At 34.9% G+C, this 13135-nt stretch overlaps 1 protein-coding gene across 2 annotated transcripts; it reads left to right on the top strand.

Annotated features, from left to right (window-relative positions):
- The first annotated feature begins 1810 nt into the window (after positions 1 to 1810).
- LOC149147702 (uncharacterized) lies at positions 1811 to 3059 on the top strand. Of its 2 annotated transcripts, none has more exons than XM_089439468.1 (2): positions 1811 to 2558; positions 2806 to 3059. In XM_089439468.1, the coding sequence occupies exon 1, from the start codon at positions 1884 to 1886 to the stop codon at positions 2514 to 2516; it is 633 nt and encodes a 210-aa protein (XP_089295594.1). In that variant the 5' UTR covers positions 1811 to 1883; the 3' UTR covers positions 2517 to 2558; positions 2806 to 3059. The 2 variants fall into 2 exon arrangements, with proteins under 2 accessions (XP_089295594.1, XP_089295593.1); XM_089439467.1 differs by having other exon boundaries at positions 1819 to 2558; positions 2867 to 3059.
- The last annotated feature ends 10076 nt before the right edge of the window (positions 3060 to 13135 follow it).

Raw genomic sequence — 13135 nt, 5'->3', positions numbered from 1 at the left:
AGCCCAAAGTGATAGAGCATATAACACATTTCGAGCATTCCGTGACCCACATGCACCCACAATTCCGGAAATCATAAAAGGGAATGGTAGGTTGTCTCATACTTTTTTTTTTTTTTTTGCCATTTTCAGTCGTTCATACGTTTTATTTGGAATTCCGGAATTTCAAAGAAGCCGGTTTTATTTCAAATCGTTTAAATTTCAAAGTAACCGGTTTTTTGGGATCATATAAATTTCAATGGAACCAGGTTCTGGATGCTGGTCTGAAAATTACGAGGTTCTCACCGACATCTTCACGTTGAGTTACATGGCGAAATAAGGTTGTTATGTTTAATTAATGTAGAAATCGTATGATATGGAGTATTATATAAAATATAAGATTTAAATGGGTCGGTGAAAGGTATATATGGTTTCTTTAAAGCTTATAGTGCTAATAGCTTAATAGTATTGTAATGTAGAAATAATTTTAAAAAATATGAGTAATAAACTTAATTTATTCAAGTTAATTAAAACAATATATTTTTTTTTAATTTTTTTTAAATTAGTAAAATTTATTAGAGTATATTAATTTTATAATATATTAATTAATATAAAAAACAATTATTTTTTAAATTAGTAAAATTTATTAGAGTATATTAATTTTATAATATATTAATTAATATAAAAAACAATTATTTTTAATTATTTAAGAATATCGATTAAAATATCATATCAATATTGATAAATCATAGTATTATTCCATAATTGTTACAAAACTATTTATTATTACATCTATTATATACTAATTATAATAAATAAATATTTATCTATTTTAAAAACCATTTAATTAAAATCATTAACTTTCAAATTTTTATATTTTAATCTTAATTTGCAAATTAACTTTATACTATAAATAAATAGGTTAATATCAAAGTGAATTAAATAAAAGTTGGGAACATTAACACACTATTTCAAATGGCGAGAAAAAATTCCCTTCGAACTTCAGATTGTAATAAAAAACTTTATGTGACCATATAACTTCAACCTCTATATAAATAAATAAAATATTGCATTTAATTTAATTCAGTAGTATGGGAAAAATAGTATATTTGTTTTTATTTACAATAAATAATAAATGGAATTGTTTTTAGTGAAATTTTTTTGGAAGTTTTTTTTGTGGATTTTTTATGTTTAATTTTTCTAAAATCTAGTAAGAATTTATTGAAATCATAAGCTTGATAAGTAACTATAAAAAATCTAAGTGTCCTAAAAAATTTTTAGATTGCTAAAATCTATATATAGAATTAAAAAACCAATTTATAACACAAATCAAAATTTCACCTCAAATTTTTCTAGAAATACTGAATAATAAAATCCGTCAAGTTCAAAAAATTACACTGAAAACAACTCCATAATAAATTAACAAATTGTTTCGTTTGATCCTGCCTAACGATAATCCAAAAATATCCTTTAAAATATTATTCATTAAAAGTAATCCAAGAATGTCTAACGAGCAAATGCCATTTCACGCTGCTGCACGGAAAAGTCTTGGCCAATCACATCCAGCTCTTTCATGATTTCATTGTCAAACTTAAAAATCATACGCGGCGAATTATATTTTTCAAGTCTCCGTGTGGAATTTTAGGACAGTTGGACTCTTAAAAAAACACTACGGGACTCAGATGCAAACGACACTCGCGTCACTGTTGCGTGCAGCAACCGACATTCTGGGAAAAGCTGAACTTTGAAATTTGTTTAAAAGAAGAAAACGATGTAATTGACAGGCAAAGCCTCTCTACAAGAATTTCCACTACCACGCTGCATCGGAAAAATGCTATAAATACCGATCAACTACAACCATATACGACCCAGTTCGGTTTTTGGAGCTCTCTACTGCCACGCAGAAGATGGCTCTCCTTGCAGCGATGTCTTTCATTAGTAAGTTATTGCTGGTTCTGCTTGTTAGCTGCATTTATTCTGCGAATCCCTCCGCTGCCTCATACTATAATTCCCCACCTCCCAAGCCTTACCTTTATAAATCACCTCCTCCTCCATCACATGTTCCAGTCCATTATAAGCCGTCCCCTGCACCTACACCTGTCCCCAAGCCACCAGTAGTGGAGAAACCACCGCCCGTGCACAGCAAACCTCCTCCTAAGGCGGTGCCAGTTTCTCCTCCATACAAGTACAAATCTCCACCTCCGCCCAAGGTGGAGATTTCTCGGCCAAAACCAACTCCTGCTCCATATGCCAAGCCTCCACCAGTTGAGAAGCCCCTTCCTCCTCCTTCACCACCAAAATCATGGCCAACTCCTCCCCACCACAAAGACCATAAACCCTCTCCAGTGACCAAGCCACCAAAAGCTACTCCAGAAAAGCCATACGGATACAAATCTCCTCCTCCCCCAACCCATGTCGTAAGTCCTGCTCCCCCCAAACCAGTACCCACTTTACCCCCTCCTCATCCCAAACCACCCGTCTACCCCTCGCCACCTACACACCACTACTCCTACAAGTCTCCTCCGCCTCCGCCATATTAGATTCTGCAAAGCAAATGCGGAGCACAATTGTCGACTGATAAGGTACGCTTTTATTCTTTATAATTATCGGTTGCGCTATCTTCAATATTTCTTATACAATGTATTGGTTTCATGCCAATCTGGAGAAAGTTGTATGTCAGTAAGCATTACCTATTACAAACCTAAATCCTCCCCATTAATGGAGAATTTGTATAGTTTTCTCTGCATAAATGGAGAATTTGTATAGTTTTACTCCTGCTACTGTTGATTGTTGTTGGGATTATAACTATATATTTTCTGATGTGTATAGATCAACTTCACTGCAGTCTTTCGGATCATCTCGAACTTATTATGTGTATGTTTGCTTGCAGGTTATTAGGCATATAGGGAGATATTATTAAGGAAACATAATGGAAAAGATGGATATATTACTCATTTAGCTGCAGACGTTGATGAGCTACATAGAGTACAGAGCCATATTTGGCAGAAGTTTATCTTGTAATCTATTTTATGAATAACACCATTCAGCTACTTTTATAATAAAATATCCGATTTCCAAGAAAATAGAGTGCTTCCGTTGAGATGCCATTGACTGTCCTAATCTCATTGTTATTGTTTCGGACGAAATTAAGGGATAAACTCTCGCACTGAAACACAACATAGAACATTAATAACAAATAGACAAGTACAGATAGTCAAGCATACGTGCTTAAATGTTTCCTTTTTCATTCATGTCAACATTTTGGTCTCAGCATCTCAAATAAGTATACGCCAGTCAAGTCAATTATCAAATTTGAAATTTTCATGAATTGCCCCGCCGTGAAAATTATAACAAGCTATTATTTTGGAAGAAATCAAGTGCATTATCAAATTTGAAATTTTCATGAACTGACCCGCCATGAAAATTATAACAAGCCATTAATATTTGGAAGAAATATGATCAGTGCCGATGGCACATTAATGTAGAGTAAGATTAACAAACTTGCATAACAAAGTAAGAACTAAGAATTTCAATTAAAACCACACTACAAATTGATCCGATGTTAATAACTTTTGATTCCAAATAAATGAGATTGAATGCTTGGATATTCAAAAATACCACGGTACCACTCATTCTAAAAAAAGGCAATGCAATATCGTGGGTGAAGGCAACGTAATGGGTTGTAATACTCTAGGAAAATTTACTATAGTGATTTTCGATATTAACTTTTATATTTATTTGCTGCTTGGAAAAATTAAATAGTGATTTTCGATATTAACTTTTATATTTATTTGCTGCTTGGAAAAATTAAAACACATGTGATATAATATGTTGATGTTGATGTAAATATTTATTTTCAATAATCAAGAAATTATTATTTGTTATCTTAATTTTTATAGAAATATGTCAAAGCTATTTTGAGAGATTAAAAAAATATTTTTTGTTAGGTTAATTTTTATAGAAATATGTTAAAGTTATTAAGAGAAATTACAAAAGTTGATTTTATTTGTTACATAGAAACAAAAAAATTATCATTATTATTAAAGAGAAAAAAGAGAGAAATTTTGATAGAGACACACCACTATTAAAAATTGGCATGACTGGAGAAAAATGTCATGTGGTGGTTTCTATATAAGGAATTGTGGGAGGTAAATGCAATTATTTTTAAAAGAGGATACTAGTGGGAGAGAAAGAGGTTGGGAGCATCATGGAGACCTTTAACCTATTTCTGAGCTATTTCTAAAAAGACAGGTAGGGAGCATCATGGAGACCTTTAACTTATTTCTGAGCTATTTCTGAAAAGACAGGTTGGGAGCATCATGGAGACCTTTAACCTATTTCTAAGCTATTTCTAAAAAGACTTAGATAAGTATGAGATATGAGATTAGTTGAAGTAGAGTAGATGTTTACTATAGAAATGTTAATATTGAGATTGTGTAGTAAAAAGTAGATTAGATGTTATAATAGATGTTAGTAGTTATAGGCTGGTGAAAATGTTGTTGTTGTTGAACATAAATGTAAGGTATCAAAATTTTGTAGTAGTTGCTGGCTAACTATGTTGTTAGGACAAAGGTCCATCTAGGAAGTGGATTTGAATGTGGATGTTCTCGCACAAGAGGTATATATATATATATATATATATATATATATATATAAAGGTAGGTTTTAGGCTTATGTGCAGGTTAGATGTGCATAGTCCCCCTTGGGGTTGTAGGAATTTACATGGTAAGTTCCTCAGACAAAACACCAAAGGACACCACTCACAAACAGATCGCAGATCAATACACCAGCATTGTTGACATGGTTAAAACCCTCAAAGAGGGAAATATTCAACGACCTGAGCCAATGCGGCCACTTCAGGAAATTTATTAATAAAAGAATGAAAATTTACATAAGATTCTCTCATGAACGGTTACCCTACAAATGACCCTCCATGCTCTTTAAATAGAGATCATGGACCAATCGGGTATTAAGCCATGGATCAAGTGTCGGTAATACCGAGGAGAGAATGAACCGTCAGATCACTACATATGGTGACCGTCTGATTGTAAGTTACACAGTACATAGTAAAGAAACACACTTTACCTAACTCTACACTAGACCAAGTTATACTTAACTATTTCCTATGTGTCAAAATATCCTAAAATCCCCCCTTAAGAACAACTTGGGATAGGATTGAAAGATGTACAAATATGACACAATAGGAGAAGGAAGGAGGCATTAGAGCCTATCCCCCCTTAGAGACAACTTCTTGAACTCCAACTATAAATCAAAGTTTAGTAAACTTCGCCTTTGTGAGAGCCTTTGTAAAGATGTCTACAACTTGATCATCTGTTGAACAATATTGCACTTCAAGAACATGGTCGTGAATGAGCTTTCTGATGAAGTGCATGTGCAGTTCAATGTGTTTGTTGCACTGATGTTGGACTGGATCTTTGCATAGTTGAATGGCACTTTGATTATCACACCAAAGTGTAGTTGAATGATGCTGCTGAAAGCCAAACTTTGACAGGATCTGACGAAGCCACATGGCTTCCCTACTAGCTTCTATAGCACCACGATACTCTGCTTCTGCTTAAGAAAGAGAAATGGCACTTTGTTTCTTGCAAGGCCATGTAATAGGTCATGAACCAAGAGTGAACACATAACCTGTAGTAGACTTCCGATCATCAGGGTCACTAGCCCAATCAGAATCAGTGAAACCAACCAATAGAGGAGATGCTTCTGCATTGTAATGAATCCCAAACTGAATTGTACCTCGAACATAATGAAGTATTCTTTTAGCTACTTTCCAATGACTTTCATGTGGGTTTTGCATAAACCGAGAAATAAGGCCAACAACAAAGGAAATGTCAGGACGAGTATGGGTCAGATACAAAATTTTTCCTACAAGTTGATGGTCGAAGGTAGCATCAACTTTAGGGGAAGTACAAGTGACTGAAATTTTGGCTCCAAACTGAAAGGGAGAAGGGGCTATCTTACAATTTTCCATGTGAAAATGGCGTGGAAGTTCACATGCATACTTGGATTGGGAAAGGGAAATACCTTCCTTGGATTGCAAGACTTGAAGACCAAGAAAATAATTCAAGTGTCCTAAGTCTGTGATTTCAAAACTCTTTTTAAGGTTGGAATTCACATGGTTTATAAGGTTGGGATCACTACCAATAAGGACAAGTTCATCAACATAATGAACAAGAATGATAAGAGACTTGCCCACTTTCTTGGTGTAGAGAGTATTGTCAGAATGACACCTAGAAAATCCAGTTTCTAAAAGAAAGCTATCCATTTTGGCATACCAAGCTCGAGGGGCTTGCTTGAGACCATAAAGGGATTTCGTAAGCCGACATACAAGGCTGGAGTATGCTTGTATAAAGCTAGTAGGTTGTTCCATATAGATTTCTTCATGTAAGTCCCCATGCAAGAAGGCTGATTTAACATCCATTTGATCGACTTCCCATTTGAAAGAGGCAGCAAGGGAAAGAACAAGGCAGATAGAGTTCATTTTGGCAACAGGGGAGAAGGTTTCAGTATAGTCAATGCCTTCAACTTGTGAAAAACCGTTAGCAACAAGACGAGCTTTATGTTTATCAACTTTTCCATTTGGTCCATACTTGGTTCTGTAAACCCATTTGCATCTAACAAGCTTTCATCCCTTTGGAAGGGGAACAAGATCCCATGTATCATTTGCCAATAATGAACGATATTATTCATTCATAGCTGCATCCTAATCTGGATGGCCTGAAGATTCTGCAAAGGTGTCAGGATCATAATTAGCTAAAGCTTGAGCCAGTAAAGAATAGGCTCTATCGAACTGAGAATGTGTACGTCGTTGATTTGTAGTATCACTAGCAAGAGCACCTGCTGCATCCCGAGTAGCACGGACCCATTTTGGAAGATGAGGAGCTAAAGGAGGATCCTGAGAAGGTGGGGGAGGATTGTCATCCTCGCTGTCATCATCTAAAGAAGAAATATTTTCAGAAGTAGAAGGGATAGAGAGAGGTGGCACATCCGTCGAGCTAGGCTCGTAGGCCGAGATATTTTTAGCAAACTTTCCATCTCTTCTAACGATAACATTTTTGGACTTAAGTGGAATAAGTCTATATCCTTTGACATCTTCAGAATATCCAACAAAAATAATTTTTTCACTCTTAGGTTCTAAAGCTTTATGTTTCTCATCTGGAATATAGGCCCATGCTTCACTTCCAAAAACACTAAAGTGACTTATGTCTGGTTTAATTAAGCTCCATGCTTCTTCTGGAGTGATATTCTTTAAAACCTTAGTAGGAGTGCCATTTATTATGTAATTTGCACAGTTAATTGCTTCTGCCAAAAATTAAGATTAAGTCCTTTAGATTGAAGCATACAATTATCCATTTCCTATAAGGTGTGATTCTTCCTTTCAGCTACACCATTTTGTTGTGGAGTATATGGAACAATATGTTGCATTTGAATTCCATTCTCAGTGCAAAAGTTGATGAATTTGTTGTTAACATATTCTCTGCCATTATCAGATCTTAGCTTAAGAACTTGATGTCCAGGTTGTTTTTCAACAAAGACCTTAAAGGCCAAGAACATGTTAAATACTTCACTCTTGAGTTTTAAGAAGTATACCCAAGTGCATCTGGAGAAATCATTATTGAAAGTTAAGAAATACTTGTAGCCAGAGAATGAAACAACTTGAAGTGGACCACGTAAATCACTATGCACAAGCTGTAAAGGGGCTGAGGCGTGCCAAGAGACACATTTTTCAAAACTATCCCGATGATGTTTTCCAAGCACACATTAGGAACAAACACCTTCTCTGCAGGATACCATTGGAAGAACTGCCACCTTATTTTCTTTACATAGATTTTGAAGGGAGCGATAGTTTAAGTGACCAAATCGCTCATGCCAAACTTTTCTCACTTCATCATTATGAGCAACAAATACTAAGGGAAGATTTGATGACCCAAAGTTGTTAAACTTATACAACCTTGTAGAATCATGAGCAATGCCAGTAACTAAAATATGTCTAGGATCTCTTAGGTCCTTAATTACAACATCGTGAGGTCAAAATTCAACAATTTTACCTTCACCTAAATGAGTTATCTGATATACATATAGAAGGTTGCAGGATAAAGTTGGAACACAATACATCATTGAATTGACCATTGTCTATATGAACATTTCCAGTCCCAACAACACTAAGAGATCTATCATCACCAACATATATATTTTTAGTGTTACAATCATTTAAAGAAGAAAACATGGCTTTGTTTTTGGCCATGTGATAAGAAGCTCCAGAATCAATGAGCCACTCATGAGAATGAGAATAAGAAGATACATTTAGTGCATATCCAGACCGAGATGCTTGACAATCACATACAAAAAGTGTTATTCCTGCCGATGAAGTTGAAGTTGTTGAGTGCTCCAAATGGATGTTATGCTTCTTCATTGCTGCTTCCAAGGCTTCCATCTTCTTAAAGCATTTGGATTCTAAGTGGCCATCTCAATTACAAAAGTGGAAATGTCTATTAGTCTTCTTCCCTTTGTTTTTATTTGCCTTATCATTTTGTTGAAATGATTTTTCATTTTGAGACTAAAATGGCTTAGGACGCTTGTTTGGTTTAGGACCATTCTTTTTAGGATATTGCTTCTTAGGATTCTTTGAATTTGGTAGCTGCTGGGCGGCTAAGGCTTTCTTAGAAGAGTTTCCAAGATTAATAATACCAATATGTAAGAGTTTTTCTTGTTCTCTTATTAAAGAATCACAAAAGGCATCAAAGGAAGGGGACTTGTAGTGTTGTCCTTGAGAAATGAAGGCTTCCCTTGTAGAATGGAAGGTGGAAAGAAACATAGAGTAAGCTGGTCCCAACTTAGTAAGAATGGAATAGATAAGGTTACCATCTTCTTTCTTAACCTTAACACCTTCCAAGAGAAGTCTAAGGGTCTTGAACTTGGACAAAAAATATTCAATGGAAGAAAAATTATTGGGATCCAGTGTAAGCAACTCATTTTCGAGTTGATGGGCTCTAAGTTCATTTTTAATTCCAAAAACTTTAGTGATCTATTTCATTACTTCATTAGGAGTATCAAGTTCTGCGATATGGAATCTAAGGTCTGGAGAAATAGACATACCTATCAACCCAAATGCTTGATCTTGCCTATTTTCCAATTTGGCTACCTTATCTTCATCTTTCGGTTTGGTTTCTTGGCTTGATGCTATTCTGTAAAGTCCTTTACTTCTAAGTAAATCCACAGTGTAGGACCACCATTGGAAGTAGTTGGTGCTGTCAAGAATAACTTGGCATGGACTTTCCATTTTAATAGAAACTGAAGCTATAGATGGTAAAACTAAGTGTTGCAATGGAAAGATCTCAAAAAATTAGGCTGATTAAAAAAAACAGCTCTGAAAACTGCTTCCGAATGAAGAAGTTATGGCTTTTTGAATAAAAGTTGTTGAAGATTTTGACGAAGTGTGGGAATGTGTGGAAATGAATTATAATGTTATATTTAAAAAAAATCCACCCCCCTTTCCAAAATTAATCTAATTAGCTCAACAAAAGGAAAGATGTGAACTCAATACCTCTATTCTCATAAAGTAGCTTTGGACCAAGTGAGCTAGATTAAAAGGTTAGTAATTTCTGGAAAAGCGAAAGGGGGGTTCTTTTTTTTAGTCACTAAAGCTTTGGGGTGCGTGCTTACTTGAGAAAGCTCTTTTTTGCCGACAAAACAAAAAACACAAAACCCAACACGGACATACAAAATAAACAAACCTTGCAGCTTGAAGTTAGCTTTAGTCGGAAACTAAATATTTTCCTCAATGTTTCTGATTTTCTGAGATTACACTAAGGCGCAGTGGAAAAGAGCATATGCATGAGAAAAATTCTTCCTTTTTGTTTCTGATTTGCCCAGATCACACAAAGTCGTGAGGCAAAGAGCATATGCAGAAATGAAAGGTATAGATCAAGTAATAAAAAAACAAAGAGCTAAATAAACTAAAATAAATAGATAGCAAATAACTAAAAGCTGCAAATAAACATTGTATACCTCCAGATCTTAAAAATGACGTAGCTAGGGCTATCAGAAACCTTTTCTCGTCAAACAAAAGGGGTTCCTCACTGGAATAGCTACTCCTAACACAATAGAGCAGTCTTCTCGGCTTGAAAGCAGTCAGTAATAGTAGATCTAGGAAACGATAGTCGGATGCAATTCTACCAGCTTCAGATTTGGATAACCAATGGATGTGGCCCTTAAATAGCTCTGATACCATGTAGGAATCTACAGGGTAAGTTCCTTAGACAGAACACCAAAGGACACCGCTCAAAAATAGATCACAGATCAATACACCAGTATTGTTGATGTGGTTAAAACCCTCAAAGAGGGAAATAGTCCGCGGCCTGAGCCAACACGGCCACTTCAGGCAATTTATTAATAAAAAAATGAAATTTTACATAAGCTTCTCTCATGAACAGTTACCCTACAAATGACACTCCATGCTCTTTAAATAGAGATCATGGACCAATCGGGTGTTAAGCCACGGATCAAGTGTCGGTAATATCGAGGAGAGAATGAACCGTCGGATCACTACATATCGTGACCGTCGGATTGTAAGTTACAAGAGCACATAGTAAAGAAACACACTTTACCTAACTCTATACTAGACCAAGTTATACTTAACTATTTCCTATGTATCGGAATATCCTAACAGGGGTTTGGTCTCTAGCATAGAGATATATAAATATATAGATATGTATTATAGATACTAAACAACATTAATTGCTTGTTGGAAAGGAAGTAACTAAATACATGTATAAATTCTTCATAGTGAAACATAGTATTTCTATATTTTAAAAAAAGAGAGAAGTACATATACATATATCTAATAAAAGAATAATGTTATGAAGGAATATTAAAAAAAAAAAGAAAAAAGAAAAATCATATTTAATTCATTAATTCAGTGAAAATTTCTAAAAAGCCACATAGTTGGACTCGTAATGTTTATTTCTAAAAAGCCACATAGTTGGACTCGTAAAAACATTAGGGAAGAAACTAGAAAATAAAGAAATATTACTATTCCACCATATAAGAAAATAATTAAATAAATCCTTACAAGACTTAACTCTAAAAGCAGAATGACAAATTGTTCGTAAAAGACCTAATCAGATGATATTCATGGAGCATAAGATGATATTCATTGACCAAATTATATAAAAAAGGTGTGACAATAAACCTGGCATCGAAAACAATATATGTTCGAAAGGGAAACCCTCATGTAGAAATTATTTTCTACAAAGTTTAGTAAAGGGTCTTTTAAAATAGGGTTTATGCCCTTAATATTTATTTTACAGACTTTCATACCTAGAAAGATAGCCTATGACCAGAGAAAGTCCTTTCTACAAATCGAAAATCCCAAACACACACATTACGTATTAGGGTACTTTACAAGGGACCGGACAAAATCTCATGCTACAGAGGAGGTAATTCCTTTGAATTCTAGCTCAAGATCCAGCCAGGCAGATGAGCTACCTCTACCACTGCTTATGAGTAGGAAATATGGGCTCTACCTCCACTGCTCTTCCTTTTTGCTCAGAGAGAATTATCTTACTTTTTTGCTTAAAGAGAGTTATCTTACTGAGAGTTACCTTCCACCACTGCTCTTCTACTCACTTCCCTTACAACACCCGAAATGTAAGCCGCAAGGTGTCGCAACATCTAAAACCTTGATAAATAATTTGAAGGTAAATGAGAATCTATAACGAATGCAGAGAAGGAAAAGGAAAGAATGAAACCTCAAAAACTCTTTCAGTAAAGAACTCATTAATTGTGAGGTATACCTGCGAGAGAAACACAGTAGGATTAATAGTTTTCTTTAATTCCTCAGAATGTCCATCGAAGAGAAGAGTAGTCTGTTTCCTAGGGTTCAAAATATGCCTGTGAATAAAGAGTAGAGACACATCATATCGTGCGAAGGAATAGGGTAAATTAGCCCTCATCATAAGCCATATGAGTGACCGAATGAAAATTCTTGAGAAATGGCTCTGTTAAAATTTGGCTTTGTTGAAAATTACCTTGAGAAATTTGTTGTATTAATCCACTTGGAATGGCCACAGCTAAGTTGAAATTTTAATGAATAATTAACGCTATAATTAAGCATAAACCCTTGTCTTAGAGATATGCCTCCTGAAAAAACAATTGGAGAAAATTTAGAGTGCATTATGAAGATAATGACTAGTTACATGGGAAACCCAAAATAAGTCAAAGGAGAAACGAAAATTCTTTTTGAAAGAATTATAAAGCGAGCGAATTGGAGCCACACCACAGTGAAACCTGAGAGGTTACCTGAGTAAAATCAATTGAAAATTTGGCAAGAATCCATGGTAGGGAAGAGTAATGACTCCTTGAAACACACTAGGGTTTTGAAAAAGTTGCAAAGCTCTAATTTGCAAGCGGCACAATAGCAAAATGAACAGCAACAATGAAATGGGATAGTAGGTTGTTTACCTTAACCGTAACCTAATTCGTTTCCACCCGCGATTCTCCAGAACAGATCTACACCATTGAAAAATCCAATTGGCTAGGGTCCATGCAGGCAGTGTAGACCCCAAGCCTCTCAATCAAACCAGCCATGTGGCCTCATCACAAATGGAAGTTCATAAATATATACATATATTGCATTTATATTGTATACATGAGTTGAGCCACATAACATATGGTGAGAAGAAAAACATTAGAAGGAACCCATAATAATGCCACAATAAATAAATAAATTTATCTATTTATTGTGTGGTGACATGAATATTATATTGCATGTGTATTGTGTACCTAAGTTGAGCCATGTAACATATGGTGATCGCAAAACTATTAGAAAGGAGTGTATATATATATATATGGTGTGGTGACACAAATAATTATAGGAGTTAGAATATGTATGCGCAATGTTAATTTTATAAGTGGCAATCTTATTTAGGAAAGGTATAATGTAGTGTTGTTTCCTTACATTGAATTAATAGAGTTGTTTATTATATAGATTTCTATGTGTAGTCTATGGATAGGTTTATATAGTTTGAGTAGGTCTAATGGTTAAGAGCATGTGTTTCCTCTTAAGAGGTCACAGGTTCAAAACCAGAGGGGGTAGAGTATGCATGCATTCGTAGACTTAGGAGTCAAATCATTGCGC

Source organism: Pinus tabuliformis, chromosome 9 (genome assembly GCF_031772625.1).
Source record: "Pinus tabuliformis cultivar Carrire ecotype Pingquan chromosome 9, CPIR1, whole genome shotgun sequence".
NCBI lineage: Eukaryota > Viridiplantae > Streptophyta > Pinopsida > Pinales > Pinaceae > Pinus > Pinus tabuliformis.
The sequence above is the reverse complement of the archived record's forward strand: the minus strand, read 5'-3'. Positions and strand labels throughout refer to the sequence as shown.

Bases quoted from the DNA above. Each gene is read 5' to 3' on its own strand.
- LOC149147702 (XM_089439468.1), top strand. From the start codon at position 1,884: ATGGCTCTCCTTGCAGCGATGTCTTTCATTAGTAAGTTATTGCTGGTT.